Source organism: Emydura macquarii, unplaced genomic scaffold, assembly GCF_026122565.2.
Source record: "Emydura macquarii macquarii isolate MOO-44397 ecotype Brisbane River unplaced genomic scaffold, CSIRO-AGI_Emac_v2 contig_1027, whole genome shotgun sequence".
NCBI classification, from domain to species: domain Eukaryota; kingdom Metazoa; phylum Chordata; order Testudines; family Chelidae; genus Emydura; species Emydura macquarii.
Window position 1 is genome coordinate 9,081,432 of NW_027131164.1, and position 13,471 is coordinate 9,094,902.

Genomic DNA, 13,471 nt, shown 5'->3' on the forward strand with positions numbered 1-13,471 from the left:
TAGGTGCACCTGGCCGCAGTTTCGGCTTTTCACCCATGAATGACTGGCCATTCAATCTTCACGAACCGCACAGTAGGTTCCTTCCTCCAGGGCCTTGACAGGTTGTTCCCTCAAACATGCCAGTTGGTTCCCCAATGGGACCTTAACTTTTTTCTATCAGCACTTATGAAACCATTGTTCGAGCCATTAGCCACATTCTCCCTCCCACATCTGTCTTGAAAGGTAGCCTTCCTAGTGGCCATCACATGAGCCAGAAGAGTCTCAGAGCTCAAAGCCCTGACATCAGAGTATCTGTATACGACCTTTTTCAAAGACAAAGTTCAACTGCAGCCACACCTGGCCTTCCTTCCAAAGGTTGTATCACAATTCCACTCAAATCAAGATATTTTCCTCCTGGTTTTTTATCCCAAGCCGCACGCAAATAGCCAGAAACAGAAGATCCACTCCCTGGACGTCCGGAGGGTGCTAGCATTCTATGTTGAGAGGACAAAACCCTTTAGGAAGACATCTCAACTCTTTGTCACAGTAGCAGACAGAATGAAGGGTCTCCTGGTCTCTTCCCAAAGGATCTCATCATGGATTGCATCATGTATCAAGGCCTTTTATGACCTGGTGAAGGTACCAGCTCCAATGCTGACAGCTCACTCCACAAGAGCCCACGTAATCTCGACAACTTTCCTAGCACAAGTCCCAATTCAGGACATATATAGGGCAGCAACGTGGTCATCCATCCATATCTTCTCAGCTCTCTAAACTATCACACAGCAGGCCAGAGACGATGTTTCCGTCGGTAGAGCAGTACTACCTTTAGTTACCCTGTTGAACTCTGACCCTGCCTCCTGAGTAGCCGCTTGGGAGTCACCTAATTGGAATCAACATAAGCGAGCAGTTGAAGAAGAAAAGATGGTTATTGACCTTTGTAACTCTTGTTCTTCGAGTTAGGTTGGTCATGTCCATTCCAAGACCCACCCACTTACCTCTCTGTCCGAGTCTGCGGGCAAAAAGGAACTGAATAGGTGGAGGGTCGGCAGAACCCTATAGAGGGCACCATGAAAGTGCAACTCCAGGGGGCTCCAGAGCCAACTCTATGAGTATCACTGGGGGAGAAAGCTTCTGGCAACTGTGCATGAGGCACACACACACCTAATTGGAATGGATATGAGCAACATCTCGAAGAACAACAGCTACAAAGGTTAGTAACTGTCTTTTGTGCTCTTTGAAATCCACATAATCCTGGCTTTGTGTGTTAAGATGGTTCTTAAGATGTTGAAGAATCAATCCAGTGGCCAGGATGCCCAACTTTCCCTTTTCTATGAGCTTCTGTATATCAATAGAACAGTGTGACTAGAGCAAAATAAACACCTTCAAAAATGTAAGTGGATGGCATCCATAATATCATGTGATTGGAATTTAATGAGAAAAATAACGTTTCACTAATCAAGAAATCAGCTGTGAGATTAAAAAAGTGCAACATTGTTGGTAACTTTGCTTTTGTTGCTGCTAAATGAGACTAATAATTGAAATAGCTCATTAACAAAACTGTTATCAGTATGTCTTGATGCCTGTGTGTGTTTATTTAGGTATTTGGCCTTATTAATCCATAGTTGTGATAATGCTGAGGTTATTTCTAACATTCGTTGTTGTGTGTTGCATAAACCCACAGGAAGAAATCAGTATTTCCTCTAGCCAGTCTGCTGACTTGTTGTATTGGACCACCGCTAAAACCATGAAGGTTCTGTCTAATACAACTACAACGACAAAAGCCATGCTGCATGCAGTCAGTGATGGACAGTGGTGGAAGAGGTCATTAACTTATCTTCGGCCGTTACATGTAAGAAGTCACTAAAATCTCTCCTATTGTTTGTCTGACTAATGGATAAATATATAGACCATATTATTTTACAGGGATCTGCTAGCCCTGCTCCTGGGACCACTCACAGTCACATGGACATCAAGGGGCCCTGGATGACTGTTAATGTTTTCTTATTTTTTGTTCCTTTCTGCTTTTCCAAAATGAATAATGCACATTGTTGTTTTTATTTATTTTAGTGTTAGCTATGTCGTCAAAGGAGAGCAAGCACAGGGCAATGCTGGTGAAATTTCAAGGTGCTTGGGTTCGGAACTATAAACAGTTGAAGCACCATTGAAGCATAGTGTCACACATTCTATTAAAATATAGGAAATCTCTTTCCCTTCCTATTCCTTTTCAGTTCCTGTTCTTCACTTTTTTTTCCATATATATGTGTGCATTTTTCATTGGTATTTTTGATGGTGTCTGTGATTATCTCAGACTAATTTTTCTTTTTGATTTTTAATCATTGATGAATAGACCAAACATGGGTCCTGATTTTGTAGTTTATCCTATATAGTTAGCATACTCCTCTGTTAAGCCCCATTGACTTCAGTGGAATTCTGCCTGGGTTCAATGCACAGAGTTCGTTGCAGGATCTCCTCCCATCTGAATATATGATTGTTTAATAGATCTTAAAGCAAGATTTCATTATTACCAGATGTCATGCTATCTGGAGTGGCTCAGAACTGTGAGTGCCTGCCTCAGGGCAGACTGTCAGAAAACAGGCAGATACCCCAAACTGGTGGTGTTATATAATTAGATTTCATCAAGCCAGTGCCAAATGTGAACTCCTGGATTACTATGCCAGTTTTATATGGAGTTACAGACAGTCTCTTTAGACTCTCTAGTCAATCTTGCCACCCAGACAGACTGATCTTTTTGATAAAAGGTCAATTATACCTTTAGGTTGTTTCCAGTCCCAAGAGACCAGTCACTTCCCACAGATCAATTGGTACTCTAGGTCCTACACCAAAGACAACACTGGCAGCCAATTCTATAATAAACTAATTAAAGATTTATTAGCTAAGAAAAGGAAATGTGAGTTATTGAGAGGTTAAAGCAGGTAAAATATAGACACAGGTGAGTCACAGTTTGCAATTCCAAATGGTAGCAGTGATATAATAAACTGCCAGTTTCCCAAAAGTATTTTCAGAGTACCCAGATTATCTCCACTTTGCATCTGGTACGCTCCCCTGTAAGAAACTAAACAGTCCAGAAATGAAGGATCTTTCCTTGAATCCATACTTATATCTTCTTCTCACAGAAAACAAACTGACAGGAGATCTTAAATGAACTAAACACAAAAAAGAATCCTACAAAAAGTGGAAACTAGGTCAAATTAGAAAGGATGAACGTAAAGAAATAACATATTTATGTAGGGACAAAATTAGAAAGGCCAAGGCACAAAACGACATTAAACTAGCTAGAGAAATAAAGGGTAACAAGACAACATTCTATAAATACATTAGATGCAAGAGGAGACCTATTACTCAGTGTGTGTGTGGGGAGGGGAGTGAAGAATAACAGAAAATGTGGAAATGGCAGAAGTGCTAAATGACTTTTTTGTTTCAGTTTTCACCAAAAAGTTTAGTAGCGATTGGATGTCTAACATAGTGAATGCCAGTGAAAATGAGGTAGGATATGAGGCTAAAATAGGGAAAGAACAAGGTAAAAATTACTTAGACAATTTAGATGTTTTCAAGTCACCAGGGCCTGATGAAATACATACTAGAATACTCAAGAAGCTGACTGAGGAGGTATCTGAGCCATTAACGATTATCTCTGAAAGTCATGGAGGACTGGAGAGATTTCAGAGGACTGGAAAAGGGTGAATATAGTGCCAGTCTATAAAAAGGGAAATAAAGATAACCCAAGGAATTACATTCCCGTCAGTTTAATTTCAGTACCAAGAAAGATAATGGAGCAAATAATTAAGCAATCAATTTGCAAACACCTAGAAGATAAGGTGATAAGTAACAGTCAGCATGGATTTGTCAAGAACAAATCGTGTCAAACTAATTTGATAGTTTTCTCTGACAGGGTAACGAGCCTTGTGGATGGGGGAAGTAGTAGATGTGGTACATCTTGACTTTAGTAAGGCTTTTGATACTGACTTGCATGACCTTCTCTCATATAACCTAGATGGAACTACTATAAGGTGGGTGCATAATGGGTGGAAAACCATTCCTAGAGAGTAGTTATCAGTGGTCCACTGTCAAGTTGGAAGGGCATATCCAGCGGGGTCCTTCAGGGATCAGTTCTGGGTCTGTTTCTGTTCAATATTTTCATCAATGTTTTAGATAATGGCATAGAAAGTACACTTATAAAGACTGTGGACATTACCAAGATAAGAGGGATTGCAAGTGCTTTGGAGGATAGGATTAAAATTCAGTAAATGGTATGAAATTCAATAATACTCCATTTAGGAAGGAACAATCACTTGCACACATACAAAATGGGAAATGACTGCCTAGGAAAGAGTATTATGGAAAGGGATCTGGAGGTCAAAGTGGATCACAAGCTAAATATGAGTCAACAGTGTAACACTGTTGAAAAAAAAGTAAACATCATTCTGGCATGTATTAGCAGCCATGTTGTAGGCAAGACACGAGAAGTAATTTCCACTCTATTACACACTGATAAGGTCTCAACTGGAGTATTGTGTCCAGTTCTGGGTGCGAGATTTCAGGAAAGATGTGGACAAATTGGAGAAAGTCCAAAGAAGAACAACAAAAATAATTAAAGGTCTGGAAAACCTGACCTATGAAGGAAGATTGAAAAAGTTGGGTTCGTTTAGTCTGGAGAAGAGAAGACTGAGGGAGACATGACAATGGTTTTCAAGTACATCAAAGGTTCTTACAAGCAGGAGGGAGAAAAATTGTTCTCTTTAACCTCTGAGGACAGGACAAGAAGCAATGGATTTAAATTTCAGCAAGGTTGGACATTCGGAAAAATTCCCTAACTGTCAGGATAGTTAAGCACTGAAACAAATTGCTTCCATCATTGGAGATTTTCCAGAGCATATTAGACAAACACCTGTCAAGGATGGTCTAGATAATGCTTGGTCCTGCCATAAGTGCAGGGGATGGGACTAGATGACTTCTCGAGTTCCCTGCTAATCCTACGATTCTGTGATTCTACCCACGTGGGCTTTTCCTTTGACGCTAGAGAGTGAGGAATGCATTTTGAGTCTTTGCCCTCCAATCATAACAGACAGTGACCACTTACTTTGAAATTAGCACTTCTTCTGTTAAAGTTCTTCATTTGCCTTTCACCAGCCTTACCTCTGCTTATTCCTTCCAGGGCCAAGAATTTGGAGATGTATTAAAAAACAGTTCTGGAGCAAATGCTGCAGTGGAAAAGCAGGGCTGTCATCCCTTTTATGAGGCTCTAATTGTGGATTCATACGTTGCAGAAGTAAGTTTAGGATGTATTAAGAGTTCAATACGCTTAATAGAAGCATTAAAAGAAGACTATGGCACTTTTTTGAGGAGCTCAGAACTATGGGTGACCTTGTAACCCCCACCCCCCAACTTCAGTGAGAGAGAGATTTGCTGGTGCCAAACTTGCTGGTGCAATTAATTCTCACCACAATCTGTTAGCTGCCCTAGACAAACTTCTCAGGATTCTGCCAACCCTTACTTTGCCTTACAAGTAACACTTAGTGCATTTCTGTTCTCAAGCTCCCTGGAAAAGCATTCCCCTGGAGTATCTAGCCCCTCTCACTGGAAGCTCACAATAATTACCAAGTCTGCTATCTCCAAAGATACAGTGTACACATCAGCTTGTTTGAGTCAACTAAGATTACATAGCTTTCTTAATATTAGAGCACTGAAATTTACTTATGATAAAAAAAAATGTATTAGCGAAGATAAAGTTTTAACTCATACTGAGTAAAGGTAGTAGAATCAGAATTGGTTACAAATAATACAAAAGTGTGACACTATACTATAACAAAAAAGTATAATACTATACTATAACAAAAGTATAGTCTTTTAAGAGACTACACATAACTAGCAAGCTACAATCTTTTGGCTAAAGCAGTTTTCTCACCCTCAAAACCCTTTTGACAGGGTTCACTGATTTTTATTCAAATCAGGATCCAGATTTTTCATGAATCACTCTGCTCCTCTGCGAGTGTTCCTCAATGAAATAGATAACCAAGGTGTTATCTTTCCTTCTCCTTATAGTCCAAAAAGCTTTGAAATGTATATCTTTGAAGTATACCCCCAGACAAAATTCTTCTTCTGTGCTGTTTGTTCTTTGGTGTGGTGACACCATATTATCTCTCTCAGTCCCCTGTTGACTTAACATACAAATTAAGCTTACTTTTTTGTTGACTTACACTATGCTTGATTTACATCAGAGACCTAGGCAGACAGGTAAATCAACATTCCTTTGTTTGGGAAAAACTTATTTATCTACACTATCTGTTTACATAGTTTAAACATATTTTTAGTATGTATATACAACTTCGTGGCTAACGCCTGTACATATGTACACAATGCTTATGAAATATGATATGAGATTTCATTTGACATATTAAGTCAACAGGAAAAAGCAAGTTAACAGGAGAATGATTTGTGATCTTATGTAGCAATAGAAAAGCTATCTAGATTTTGTTTTAAAAAAAGGAATGGAACCAAATTAGATAATTGTATCTAATGCAGCATATTATAAAACATATGCTTTTTTTTTTTTTTTTTTTTTTAAAGATATTTAAACAATGCATCTGTGATTTTTTTTATTGTATTTATTTTTTAAGTCTGAAGTAGCCTATGCTGCATACCAACACAGTTCTTCAGAAAGCTTTGCAGAAGTATTGCTGAGAACAGGAAAATTAGCAGAAACTAAAAGTGAAGGAGAGGATCTGTTTCCAGCTACAGAAGGTACATTGTTTTTTGTGTGGTGTGTGTTTTTTATATATATATATTAGTGTATGTATATATTGTGCATGTTCATATATTCAGTATAGTATTCAAAAGTGATGATTTAGTATTTTCTACAAATGTGATCATGATTTAATTTCTAACAGAAAAAATTATCAAAAGAGGCAAATGTTTGAAGGGTGCAAAAAAGTGTGTGTGGGGGGAGAGGGATTGAGGGGGAGGGATAGGCTTAATTGGTCAGTAAAGTCTCCGAAAATCTCAAGAGAGTTATAGATAGACCTACAATCAGGAAAGGTCCCTCTTAGAAGGCGCAGAGGTGCTTGGCCATTGTGACAGAAATAGCCAAGGACTTCCAGTGGTCCACAGACACAGTTTGAGAAGCAGTGGAATGCAATAAAGTGTCCATCAGATTATCTGCAGATAGGTATGTTCATCTGTTGTAGTAAAGATCATATAATTTGTCACTTTGATAAAATAGTCTTTGAAGTATAGTTTTTTTTCCATTATTTTAGTTGGTGCATAGTTGTTCATATTTAAAATTCCTGGATTCCCTAGAAATTTTCCTTACCAAAATTAAAATGTATATAGGGACTATACTGAGAGTAATTCAAACACACTTAAAACTGTCTTCACTAAAAAAGGGCACTTCATCAGGAAATAGATTGCATCATGGAATGAGCCACCCAGATATCTTGGGAGAACCTATTTCAATACTGGAAATAAAGAACAAAAAACACTGACTATATACCCCTAGTTGTCATCTACCACCGTACACTGGAACCCATATGGGTACCATCAAACAATTATAATCCATACTTGATGGGAACCACATCCTGAAAGAAATCTTTCCCGAACCACCTGTTCTGGACTTCAGAAAATCCTTGAGCCTTCCCAAGCTCATCAGAAGCCAACTCCCCACAGACCAGGATATTCCAACTCAAAGTGGTACCAGGCCCTGCCAGAACAGATGCAAAGCCTTCAGACATATCTCCACTGCTCCATCATTACACCCACAATGCACCTTTCAATATCCATGGATCCTGTACATTCCTATCCCAACATATGTTCTACCTGATCCAGTGCATCAAGTGCCCCAATTACACCTATGGGGTGAAACCAGACAATTACTACACTGTCAAATTAACACTCTCAAAAAAATAAGACAAAAACACCCTGTCACTCATGGGTGAACATTTTTTCACAAAGCAGTCACCCCATATCTGACAACTCAGCCCTCATCTTCAAAGGAAATGTGCACAATACCTTCAAAAGACAATCCTGGAAACTTAAATTCATAGCTGTCCTAGACACTAAAAGCCATAGACTTAAGAGACACTGGTTTTATAGCTCATTAAACAATTTGTAGCACACTCTGCTGCCTGCTAATGTTTAATTGCCCACTTCATTTTAAGTGATGTCCTACAGTATGTGTGAACCCCTTTTTAACAATCCTGTCCCAACCTGTGTTTAGCTTAGACGCTTAGCTTCCCCAGATCAGAAGAAGAGCTCTGTGAAGCTCGAAAGCTTGTCTCTTCCACCAGTGCAAGTTGATCCAGTAAAATATATTACTTCACCTACCTTGTGTCTCTCATTAAAAGTGAAACATTCTCATGTTAGTATTTCCATTTTTTTCTAGCTAAGGTTACATATCTTTTTCCCTTTAGCTGCCTCCTGCCAGTTTAAGAAATGAACTGTTTAAATTTTGACATGCTGTTAGTGTTTTTTGAAGGAAGATCTCTGTTGAATGTTTTACTCTGTGGAGAGTTCTGGCATGAAAAATGAGTGCATTAGATCACATGAAATGTGAACAAAGTCTTAAAGTGAAACTTTCTCCATAAGCCAGACATTTTTAAACTACAAAATGGAAAGATTAAAAGGTGCGTGCATGTTGTGTGTAAAGGGTATACAATTAGCTAGCTGTGGACACATGATTTATTTCCATGAATTACTGATAACAGCTTAATATATGAAGCAAAGCCATGAGTTATGAAAAATCATTAACAATGATCATACTAGGAGGATGTCTAAGATTGGTTCCCTTCATGCTATCTTAATGCAACATCAGTATTAGAGTTAGTCCTTACTGTTGACCTATTTTATCTTACATGCTGCAGCAGCACAAGTTTCCAGATGTTGTGCCAGGTTTATTTGTATAGAAAGAGGAAAAATCGGAGATTGGAAAGTATTCATTGCTTTATTTATAGCAAAGTTTTATTAGCAAGGCTGGTGTTCATTTAAATAAGCCTCTGAGTGACACAGAGCATTTGCTGCTACCAAGTTGTAAACTTCAGACTGGCTGTTTCTAAAATCAGTGGATGCTTGTAGACTGAAATGTTAAGATTAAGAGCTTGCTCACAGATTTGTTTGAATTTTATTAATTTATTTTTTACATCAGTGGAATTGGAATATTTCTTCATAGGCCCCAGCTTTACTCTTTGGTTCCAGTGGGCAGAGTCCTTTAGATACTGCCTTTGCTATTCATTTACATTTAAATGAAATAACAGCTTGAATGTGTTATAAATTGTGAATCCTCATAGAAATAATTTGAAAAATGTGTTGGAAGTACTGTAATGTCAAAAGAAGAGTGGTATCTTTGCTTCCTTTCTATCCTGTCACCTTCCCCCAAGTTCATGACTTAGTCCACATGAATTTGATTGTATTCCTCTTTCCACTTTCAAATGCTTCACCTGGCTTCCAGGAAAGCAGTGTTTCCTCTCCATAATTTACCGCACTTCCACGTTGTAACTTCAGTACTACTCCTGTATGCTGTGGCACTACTCCTCTGCTATAGACCTGGAGCCAGCTAAACTCTCTGTTCAGAAAACCTTCCGCTTGGCACCCAGGTGTACTCCATCAGGCCTTCTGTTTTCAGAAGCTCGTAGCTTCTGAAGCTCATAGCTACAACCTTATTTCCTGTAGCCAGTGAATTTACAGTTTTGCCAGCTCTTACAATTGTATCGTGAGTCTCACAGTACTTTGATTTTTTTTCCCATAAATCAGCTTCTGGAGTCTCGTGACTACATGAGAAACTCTGATTTATTTATTTTATTAGTCTTCTAGCCTTCATGGTTGTGGATAAAAGCTAGAAAACATGGCTCCTAAACGTTAACAAATCAAAAGGCGAATAAGAACCAGAGTGCAGTATTAACTCTGCCCCTCTCTAGCTAGCAATAGTTGCTGGTAATAGTTCAGTAAGGGTGATGTAATAATCAGTAGGCATGACAAAGTGTCGTGAGAAGGTGTCGTTCGTATTGAGTTCCACAGATTTGAATTGCAGCATGTATCTGTATGTACGCTAGCTACATTCATTGTGTTAGGTGTAACTGTATTGGAAGGTGGAGGGACTAGTTGGAACAAGTTAGAAGAATTGTCACTGTGATATGAGGAGAAGTGCATTTGTACCTTAAGGGATCAAATATGTCTCATTTCAGTGCTGAGTTCTGTAGGCGCTATCAGTAGGCAGGATTTATGAATTGTGCCTTACCGTGCATGATTCAATATTAAAACATACATTAAATATGGTAACAGAATTTGCTATAAACTTGCGTCTGGTGCTGAATGTTTTAGAGGACATTACTACAGTATAGTTATCTGAGGATTTATATATACAGAAACTGACAGACTTCATTGGAGTTCACACCATTTGAACAATGGTTGCAATGACATGGGGCTTTCTCTTTACCTTGAATTTTATTTCCCCTTGCTAATTTTAGATCTGTTACTTTACAAAACGAGGTTGTAGACTTCATTCATGTACATGACAAGGTAAACTAAATACTAGCAGAACATGCTCTAGTTCTCCTAAAAAGTAAAGTGATTGAATGCTCATCCTGCATCTCAGCAGGGGTGTGTGGGGGGATGAGAGAGAGAGAGAGAGAGAGAGAGAGAGAAAAGGTCAGTAGGGAATGCTTCCCTTCTTTCATGGGAGGGTTAGGGTGCATCTAGTATGCTCATAGCCTTTGGCTGCACCCTTCTCCTTTTGCACATGTGGATGGGAGGTAGAGTCAGCTAGTTTGGTTGGACAGGGCTTTGCATGGCTGTGATTAGCAGGGATCCTAGTTTTCCATGGTAAAAATCCCAAAATTCTCCAATAAAAAACATAAAAATCTCTGTTTTTCTGCAATTAAAATGAAACGCTGAACTTTAGTTTTCCTAACCACAATGTGTGTGTGTGTATTTGTGTCTCTGTGTGTGTATGTAGCAGTTGAACACAATGTTTTATTGATACTGTATTGATATACAGTAGAACCCCATTTATCCTAGCCTCCAATATCCAGCTCTCCGTATTAACTGAACCTCCAGCTGCCTGAGGCTGTGGCTGGGGCTGCGGCTGTCAGCTTGGTTCCACATGACGGTCTTATATAATGGTTTTTTTGTACAAAATAAATTTAGCTCATATGAAATAGTTACAACAACTGGCTGATAGACTTCATATTTTAGTTATTAATGGTAAATCATCCATAGCACGGATGTGTTTCTAGTGGGGTTCCATAGTTATTAGTTCTACGCCAAACACTATTCCATGGTTTTATCAGTGGTTTGGAAGAAAATACCAAATGATTGCTGTAAAAGTTTGCAGATGGCACACAGATTGGTGGAGTGGTAAACAATGATGACAGATCACTCGTACAGAGCAATATGAATTGCTCGGTAAGCTGGATACAATTAAACATGTATTTTAATACAGTTGAATATCAGGTTATATATCTAGGTATAAAGAGTGTAGGCCATATTTACAGGATGTGGCACTGTATCATGTAAAGCAGTGACTCTGAAAGGGAATTAGGGGTAAATGATAGAAAACTAGCTAAATATGCGTGTTACAAGGTAACCTAGCAATCTGGAAAGAATTAAAGGCTCCTGGCCTGTCACATGACTCAGCAGGGTATATAAGGAGGAGGAAGCTGGGTACAGAGGGAGAAGAAGTGAAAGGTGTGCCCTTAAGGGAAATCCAGTGTTGGCCAATTTAATTGCTTTATTTTTTTGTAGTGTTTACAGTTTTGTGTTTGACGAATAAACTGAGGCAAGCGCCTTAAACAGATGTGGGTTTAGTGTGGCATTGCTCCCCCTCCTCAGCTGGTGAAACAGCCCACCAGCCTACAACGAGCTCCCAATACACTGCTGTAGGTACAAGGCCTAGTGCACAGCATTATCAGCAGTGGTTACAGTATGATAACACATTGTGTGAAAGATGTTAATCTCATGTAAAAATGATGCCTTTGATGCCCTGTATAGTTAACAAATATGTGCAGGCAAACAGACATGCCCGCACATTACTTTTTATAATAGTCTTAAGTCAGCAATTGTTAAAATAAATAGAACAGAGTAGCAATTTAGTCAGCACCATGAAAGCATAATTAAATAAGTTCAAAAATTGAGAAAATGTGTTCTATGTCTAGTCGATCAATAGGTTACTGAATAGATCTGAACTCTGCAACTCTTCAGAATTTTTTTTTTTTTTAAATTATTTAAACCTTATGGGAAGTGAAGGATAGGAATCCCGTCATTTGATGGGGAGGGGAAGAGATCTGGATAGCCCAGATATCATACACAGAGTGGTAAAGATAAGGGTATTATTTTTTCCCCAATCTCTTTTCCACTATGGAAAGAGAGAGGAAAAACTGTATATGACTGTCACTACTTATTTTGCTTAATGCATTCTTGGAAAGCACTTGGGCACCATGGTTATGGACATGGCATAGGAACCTGAATAGAATAAAAGATTGCCTTTTGGCCTGGTCTTGGTGCCATGTTTGTTTACACAATGCTTGGTAGTACTGACTGGCTAACTATGTAGGAGTACATGTTTGTGTATGTAAACTTTTGGCTCATTAAGGACAATATTTTGAAAAAGATCTAAAGATTAGTATTGAAATTCTGGCTTCACTGAGGTTCTCAAGAACAAATATGCAGAATACCAGTCTCTCTAGAGCTAGAGAACATCAATAAAATGTTTCAAATTCCCCTGCAAGTTATTAGCCTTACCATTGTATTTCCTGCTCTGAACATAGGGAACATTGCAAACAACCTTGGTTGCAAAAGCAACATTAAGATTTTTAATAGCGGCTATTTTAGGAGCTCTTTTGGATATCTTGACTCAAACAGGATCCAGGACATGTTGAGTCTAGCCAAAACTGTTTTTCCAGAGCTAGAAGATTTTGTCAAAAGCCAAATTATCAGTATAGGTTCTGATAGCCATGTCTGTAGTCTTAGTACCTGTGACATGGTTGTCACCTGAGGCAATCTCTGGGGTCCTACTACTTGTCATACAAAGACTTGCAAAGATGTACAAACATATCCATGCAATGGATGATTCCCCATTAATAACGTGTCATACAAAGACTTGCATATTGTATTTGGTTGAGAGAGAACTTCCCAACCACCCTGGTGTAATGGCAGTCTAGTGACAACCTGCAACTATAAATGGTCTTCCAAACATTTCCATTTTAACTGACATAACCACACAACCAATTCCACTCCCCTGAGATGAGCTCACAAGAAGAGACTGAAATACTGAGGTCTCTTGGTAGAGAGTGCATAGGAATGGTTCTTGGATCAGGGAGTAACAGAGTGTATTAGATTTTTTTTTTAGGCCATGTATATACTATGCAGACTACAGCAGCATAGCTCTGATGCTATAGCTACATCAGCATAACCTCGTAGTGTAGACGTAGACTTCAGAGATGGAAAGGTTGTTTTGTCATAGGAACTCCACCTCCCCAAGTGATAA

At 38.8% G+C, this 13,471-nt stretch overlaps 1 protein-coding gene across 3 annotated transcripts in view; it reads left to right on the forward strand.

The window, feature by feature from the left end:
- Window positions 1-13,471, forward strand: part of NBAS (NBAS subunit of NRZ tethering complex) — a 370,484-nt gene that overhangs the window by 170,687 nt on the left and 186,326 nt on the right. For all 3 annotated transcript variants that reach the window (XM_067544745.1, XM_067544747.1, XM_067544746.1), the window contains exons 36-38: window positions 1,664-1,831; window positions 5,156-5,269; window positions 6,618-6,741. In XM_067544745.1, coding sequence (XP_067400846.1) covers window positions 1,664-1,831; window positions 5,156-5,269; window positions 6,618-6,741 — 406 coding nt within the window. The remainder of the gene's footprint in view (window positions 1-1,663; window positions 1,832-5,155; window positions 5,270-6,617; window positions 6,742-13,471) is intronic.